Source organism: Triticum urartu, chromosome 1 (genome assembly GCF_003073215.2).
Source record: "Triticum urartu cultivar G1812 chromosome 1, Tu2.1, whole genome shotgun sequence".
NCBI classification, from domain to species: Eukaryota; Viridiplantae; Streptophyta; class Magnoliopsida; order Poales; family Poaceae; genus Triticum; species Triticum urartu.
In genome coordinates this window covers 316445967-316453651 of record NC_053022.1, presented here as the reverse complement: position 1 = coordinate 316453651, position 7685 = coordinate 316445967, and the positions used below count along the sequence as shown (strand labels likewise).

Below are 7685 nucleotides of genomic sequence, written 5' to 3'. Positions count from 1 at the left end.
AGACGAAAGAAAGTAGTGAAAGAAGAAACAAAGTACATGGATCAAAGTGAAAAAAACATGGTTACTAAGTCAAAACGGCCAATGAGAATGGAGATCAAGAGGGACATGAAATCTATTAGCAGCTCTATATCAGTTATTTCATTATTAGCATTCCTTAACCAATAGAAAAGGAAAGAGATCACAAGTGGTATTAGTCTCCAGACACAATTTTGGTTTAATAGTACATCACAATAAAGGACCCATACTTGTACATGGATGTAATTTCTAACCTTGATGTTTTTTTAGGGATTCTAACCTTGATGTTTGATGAATACTAGTAGATCGGAAGTTTTTCTTAAAAAAAAAGGTTATTTGGCCGAATATGCTACCAATTCCAAAGAAAAAAAATCGGATTCCCCCCCTTGTTTTCTCCCAGAGAAAAGCCCAGACCGTGTCCAATAGCGTTTGCCACTCGGGCCAACACTTTTCTCAAAAAAAAAAAATGGAGCTCGGGCTAACACTCTGTATCGCAAGAAACGGCCCAGCAACTGGACCCGGCAGTCGGCTCCGATAGGAACAGGGCAAAGAAAAAAACATAGCAAAGCCGGTCAGACGACGTCCGAAGCAGAGGAGGAGGAGACAGGATTGAGGAACCCGCGAGACGAAGCAGGAAGCCAGAGGCGCTCTCCAATCCAAGCATGTAAGCGAGCTAATCGATCCTCTTCCGTTCTTCCGCGCATCCTGCGATTAACCCTCACGCTGTCTTACCCATGTGCCATCCAGTCCGCCGGTGTTTCTATTTCTCAAGAATTTGCGTTCTTTTTGTTCTTGTTGGCAGGAGGTCGTCGATTAACCGGCCGCCGACGCCGAACGACGACGACGAGGAGGAGGAGGAGGTAGGGAAGGAGGCTTCTCTCGGAGACATCATCAACCTCAAGGTACCGCCTGCTCGCTTGCCCCCACCGTCCCTGCCCCCGCGGCGCAGCAAATCTGCGGTCGCGGGCCGGCTGTCCTTCCTTTTTTTTAATCTCTCTTGGGATTAGGGTTACTGGCGTGCTATGGGCGTGTGTTAGGTTTGCCGGCAGCTGCCGGTGCCATACGGGTGGGTAAAAATTTCGATTCGATTTGGTTAGGGTTTGATAGGGAGCGGGGATAAGGTTTTTCAAGAAGGAACAGTGGATGGTCTTAGGGTTGTGTTTTTTGCTTCTACTTTCATTGGGTGTGGTAACAGTGAGTTGTGCTTTTGGTTTCTGAAGTTGGTGGAGAGCGGCGAGAAGGAGCGGCTGATGGAGCTTCTCCGGGAGCGGCTCGTAGAGTGCGGCTGGAGGGATGACATGAAGGCTCTCTGCAGGTTTGGCTCCTCATCCGTCAAAGTCCGGTATAATGTCTGGCATGTTTTTTACAATGGCTAACAACTCTGAAGAATGAATTATATCTGTCGTTTCCCGTCCAATAAATGGAGGAAATGATGCATTCAAAGTTCGCAGAATTGCAAGAAAGAAAAAATCCTTGAAAGAAAAACCAAACAAGACCAGATGTTCCCTATTGTTATCGGGTTGCATAGCAATCAGTTAACATTGCTGTAGGATTTCATTCGAATAAAAAACTTGCTCCCCTTCGAAAATAATGATGTTTTTATCTTTGAAGTATATTCTTTAAACTCACAACAATGCAGAGTTTTTATCATGTTTACTAGGATAGTTATGACCAAAGAAAAATAGCATATATTTCTCTTGATTTCTCGTAAAGCAAACTTAACTGCAGGCGTACCACTTTCTGATCGATGAGCAAATGCATGGCTTTAGTAGGTGTTTACTACAGTTTAAACCAATACCAGTCTCTATAATACTTGCAATGAGTTAAATGTTTTGTTTTAGTACAAAAATTCCAGAGCTACAAGTAACATAAGCAGCATGTGAGCTTTAAGACATACTTTCTGCACATTCGTCAAGTATTATGAAGAGTTTCTTAACTCCGTTGCACAGGACCACTTCAACTGTTATGTTTCTGCAGAATACATGGCTATGCAGTTCTTACAGTCCGGTTCTACCTTTATTCAAATCATCTCCAGACTAATTCTATATCACTGAAATCTCTTGAGCCTTGGCAACCAACTTCCAGTTTATCACTAACCTGTCTGCTGCCTCAAGCTGTCATACTTGAGCATTCTGAAATTTGTGTTGTATTGCACACTCCATTTGTTTGGACTCAAGATGCCATGGTTTTCCCTTGAGAATCTAAAAGCTATCATTCCCCGTCGTCATTGTTGACTAATCTTATTTTTCTCTCTAGGGCTTATGCAAGGAAAAAGGGAAGAAATAATGTAACATTAGATGATCTTATTCATGTTATTACTCCAAAAGGAAGAGGTCAGTGATTTTCATTTGTCCAGTTAATTTATTTCTGGTTGCAAGAGGTATGTTACTTAGTTCCAGCGCACATGAGATACGAGTTGGAAGAATTGTTATAAAATAATATAACCATGGCTTGCATATGTCCATCTTTGCGTAAGTGTCAAGCAAGGGAAAAAGTAGTGCCTAAACTCCCAAGTCAATTGCTTCCTTACTGTAACAGGATCTGGGACAAAATTTTGGAGAACGTTCTTTTTTTGCACCTGCTTCTCGCCTCCTATGTTTGCCATAGATTTGTGCATTTTTTGTCAATAACAATGATGCTAAGCCCTAAGCAAATGTTTCTTTCATTTGTGTTGGTTCTTGTTGCACGATTATCATTTTCTCCTGCTTCTGAAACAGCCTCGGTGCCCGATGCGGTGAAGGCAGAGCTGCTGCAGCGCATCCGATCCTTTCTCATGTCTTCCTCGCTTTGGTAGCCCATGAATCACGCCGATCGGAAGGCACGTGTAGGAAGCTTGAAGCATCGATTTTGAACGCGTGACACTTCAGAGAAGCAGCAAATATCGACATAAAACGGATCTGGTGCTGTGGATGTGTTTCCTGGTCAGGCATGTGGTTGGCCCTGTTCTCTGACTGCACCATCACCACACTGTATTTGTAGCGCTACAGTGCGCGGTCTCTTCGATGCCACTTGGTAATCTTAATTAGAGAACTCAGAATCAATGCGTCTGGTAGTACTCGCGTATCTCATGTCAAACCTGATTGAGTGATCCTCATGAGGGACCAACAAGAACAGACGCCACTTTTGTCATTGTGTTGTGAAGGCCTTATCTGATACTAGTATTTTCTGTGTGCTGCATTATTGATTGTTACATGTGTGTGCTGCCAAAATTGATTTTGTTTGCCGAATATGAGCTTGTCCGGTCCTTTCGAACCTCCGAAAGATTTCACAATAGGGGCGAAAGAAGATATTTTCCGTGTGTCTCATGTCAAACCTGATTGGGTGATCCACACCGGGTCCCAGCAAGAACAGACACCTCTATTTGTCATTGTGTTGTGAAGGCCTTATAATGTTGTCTGATACTGGTATTTTCCGTGCGCTGATTCATTGATTGTTACATGTGTGTGCTGCCAAAATCGATCTTATTTGCCGACGATAAGCTTACCCGGATCACAGTTGGGAAGGAGCAAACGAAGATATTTTTTGGCCGCTGATTTTAACTTTGTGTTGGATATTTGTTTTTCTTTTCGACGGGTCTGTGTTGGATATTTGTTTGCTGTGCTGGTTCGCCCTTAATTTAGGTTTGTGTTGCTCTCTCTCTCGCTTCGCTGGTCAGAGGTTTGCATACAAGACCAACGTACCATTCCATGCACATCAAAAGGCAGTGGTGTGTGATGACCCACATATCATGGGCAGTTAGCGCGTCCTTGTCACAAAGTTCGACCAAAAAGCAGCACGAATCCGGCTCCATCCGTGGCACCGCTGCAAACCACGGATTCCGCCGTGATCCACGCCAAATCGCCAATGGAAGAAAAGGCAAAAGGCCACCGGACAATTGGCACCCTGGACAGAGGCGAAATCCACTTGCCCAGCACCCATCATCAAGTTGCCACAGACCCCGCCAATCACACACACCACACACAGTGAACCCCTGGAGAACTTGGCATGGTAGGTACTAGAACTAGATACACACACACAGGCATCAATCATGCCATCTTCTTTCTGGCCAACTGCTGGCAACTGAAAAACATATCCGCGGAGATCAGAGGCAGGCAACATGATATGCACAGGCCCAAGCATTTTCTCGAGCTAGGTAGGGTTCCAGACGCAGCACATGAAGTCCCCGGAGTGGACTATTCGCTTGATTATTACAAGCATATTTATATGTATAGCACTCTCAGCGCTCTCGCCATCTTTACAGTAGCTCGATTCAGGGGCTGGATCAGGTTTAGGTAGTAGTAGTAGTGGTATATCGTAGTAGATACAGCTCGGAGACGCCGCGCTGTCGACCCTATCTCAGACGGCGCACGGGCCGGGGCCGGTCTTCTGCCGCCCCTCGTCATCTAGGGCCAGGCTGTGGACGAAGGTCGGCAGGCAGCAGCGGCCGGAGTACCAGGCCCTCTCTTTCCGGGTCCGGGCTTCCCTCACAGGCGTCGGCTCCGTGCTGCAGCCGGAGCTGGGCTCCGACACCGTCTTCCCAGCAGCTGGGGCGACGGCCTGCTGTCCGCTCTTGCTACCGTCTGCCTCTCCGGCAGCGGCGGCAGCGGTCTCTCCGGTGTCGTTCCGCGTCGCCTCTTGCAGGAGGTCGGCCAATTTTCTCCGTCCGGTCGGAGAAGCCTCCGATGAGTTGGGGCTCCGCGCGGCGTTATCAGGAAGAAACACGTTGCTCATCACGGTCTGCGCCCTGGGTTGATGGACCGGAGTGCTGCCGCGCGACGGAGTGAAATCTGCACAGCATGAAGATCATATCTTATGGTTAAGCGTGTTGCAGGAGCTGAAGACCTGAAGGTATCACATGATCTGGTAGTTGAAGATCAGTTATCCACTATTAAACTCCTGAGGGTGTCACAAAAGGCAGGCAGGCATGATTGTCTTATATTCTCAAGATTTGGCATTAGCCATATAAAATGAAGGAGCCACATGGGATGGGTTAGCTAACTGCAGCTCATAACTGTTTAGATGCCAACAAGCATGATGGTGCCAAAAGACTAGACCAAAATCAAAGACCCTCAACCTTTTTGTCTCAAGAAGCAATCGGTGCCTAAAATAAGCCTCTCGGATTCTAGCGCGACAAACGAAAGCTACATCAGCAGTTCATCATCATATCAATCAGAGAACATGCAACTTGGCCTAAACAAACAGACGGAGGAAACAAGCCACATGCTAGTATGCTACAGATATAATATTGATGACAGAGCGGCCTCAAAAAGGAACAGCATGAACCAAACCACTGGCACAAGAGAAACATCGGTATGGAGAGGCAGCATAATTGCACACAAGAATGGGTATATATCTCTAGCACTAGAATGGAATCCTCTTATACGGTAGATAAATGTGTCTATTTCTGTGATTATTTCTGTGATTACCTCCATTTATACTGTAGAAGTCATCCTCGCAGTCGGAATCCAACCACGGTTGAGACTCAAAGAACATCTCATCCTTGCTACCTGCAAACTGGGTTCGGTTAGCTCTGCTCTTCTTAAAAGAATTATCGGATTCGGTTAGGCAGAAGTATGATTGGACCGCATTAAAATTAGATAGAAACCTCGTCGCAAAACCACTGGCTTGCACACTTATTAGATGATAATTCAGAAGTCAAGGCTGGCAGTTGATTTCAGATGAAGCGATATTAGAGCCAAAACCCAGTAACTAGGAAGCAAGTTCCTGATTCGGGGCAACAGGGAGAGACACACAAGACTGAAACTTGAAATTGGCAATTCTAAGCTGCTGCAACTAAGGACGAAACTGTGTCCCCTGGCTACAAAAACAAAGCAACCAGATAGTCTTTCCATGGTTGCAGCGGTACAGCATCCTGATTTGGGCAAGTGCCTGAATTTTTCAAGAACTTGATAAATAAGTTATGACAAGAATTTCTACAGGAAGATTTCGGTAGCCGCTGAATCCTGAACAGGTCTCTGTTTTTTGTGCGTGTGCAGTTGAATTCAGAACCAGTCTGCGCTGATAAAAATCTGCTTCTGTTGAGATGAATAGATCATCACTACCTACTGAAATTCTGAAACAATCAACCGGATTGTTTACAGAAGGGATTACCAGAACCGCAACGCCGATATCCTTGGCCATGAATGCGGAGCAGACACGAACAATAAATTAATTAATGAAGAAAACGTACTTGCCAAAAAGCCCGCTTTCCACATATATAAAGATAATAAAGAACCGACCACCAATCTGCTCCTTCCGCCGTGGAAGACAAAGATTAATCCAACCCGTGACTGATAACTGACGAGGCAAGCAAGAATCGGAACGGACGCCGTGGCAGAGAAAGATGAAGCATCGTACCGGAGTCAGGGGTCCTGCTGGGGCCGAACCCCTCGATCTTGCGCCTGAGGTCGACGAGCACGTCGCCGACGGGCGCGCCGGCGACGGCCTTGGTGTCGTCCTTGGCCGGCGGCGAGGAGGACGCGAGCAGCTGCTGCTTCTTGGGCAGCCCGACGTCGTCCTTGTGGACCGAGGCGCACGAGCCCATCCCCGGCGCCTGCCCCGCGCACACTTCTTGGAAGTTGGAACCCACGGCGAGGACGGCGGAGGCTCGACGGACAATAGACCACCCCCGTGTGCGCGGCGAGTGGAGGGAGGATGGGGATTGGGGAGGGAGGGAGCACGAGTTCTTGGGTGGAGGGGGGAATGGTACGTGCACGGGTTGGGACTGGGGGGAGGGGGTGGGGAGTGGTCGGGTATTGTTGTTTACTGGAAATAGTGCGGCGGCATCGGAGCGGCAGCGGCAGCGGCAGCCATGCTTGCGTCTCGGGATGGGGACGGCGCGAGACGGGGGAGGGGGGAGGCTGGCTGATGAAGCGGCGTGCCGGTACCGGACGATCGCTCGCAGTTAATACTGTACGTGCTTGGCTCGAGAGGGAAAATCGGAGACTTTTCTGCTGCCGAGAGAGAGATGGAGTAGTAGAAAAAATCGTGCGGCCCAAGATTTTTATTTATTTTTGATTGAGATGGACCCCGGGTGGTAAAAGAAAGAAAGGAAAAACGTCTGTGCTCACGAGTTGGCATGCCTACTTTCTGAGCGCATAGGTGACGCGACAGGACTGACAAGTGACACGACACGACGTTGTTTATTTGTGATGAAATTCCGCCGTGGAATTTTTGTCATTCGAGTTCTTAAACACCGCCTTCCGTGTGCCAACGTGGCGTGCTCACTCCTGTGACGGGAGATCGGAAATGTTTGGGAAGTGGAGCTGGGAGAGGAGCGGTTAGGCGATTGGAGAGAAGGCGAGGTTGAGGAAATGCGTAGGGCGATTGGGTTGGATTATTTATGCGTCTTGCCTATCTTTCTCTCTCCTATGAGTAGTAGGGAGGCAGGGCGTACGGGTACGGCGACAGGGGCGAGACTTTGACTTTTTTTTTTTGTTTTGAGGAAACAAGAGTAAGGTTACTCAAGAGGAGGAGTACATTCCGAGAGCATCAGGGTCTGAAGAGGATCAGGAACTGACGTGATCATAAGTACATCTCCATTCAGTCTAGCCGTCACTGCCATTTCGTGTGCAAGGTTGTTGCATTTCCTCCCAACAAAGGTAATTTTGTGAGATGGACAGTGCTTCTTTGATGTCATGGATTATCCCATAGTGCAGAGAGCGAGGCACACCTGGGGCATTTAGCATATC

The 7685-nt window shown here is 47.5% G+C and overlaps 2 protein-coding genes across 2 annotated transcripts; one reads left to right on the top strand and one right to left on the bottom strand.

The window, feature by feature from the left end:
- The first annotated feature begins 509 nt into the window (after window positions 1–509).
- On the top strand, window positions 510–3195 carry LOC125509579 (transcription and mRNA export factor ENY2-like). Its single transcript, XM_048674576.1, has 5 exons — window positions 510–679; window positions 818–917; window positions 1236–1330; window positions 2272–2348; window positions 2733–3195. Coding segments are annotated over exons 1-5 (351 nt in total). The 5' UTR covers window positions 510–677; the 3' UTR covers window positions 2810–3195.
- An 825-nt stretch (window positions 3196–4020) lies between these two features.
- On the bottom strand, window positions 4021–6880 carry LOC125509570. Its single transcript, XM_048674564.1, has 3 exons — window positions 6352–6880; window positions 5421–5501; window positions 4021–4781 (listed from the first exon to the last, which is right to left on the bottom strand). Exons 1-3 carry the CDS (start codon window positions 6536–6538, stop codon window positions 4351–4353), a joined length of 699 nt encoding a protein of 232 aa, XP_048530521.1. The 5' UTR covers window positions 6539–6880; the 3' UTR covers window positions 4021–4350.
- Between the last annotated feature and the right edge of the window lie 805 nt (window positions 6881–7685).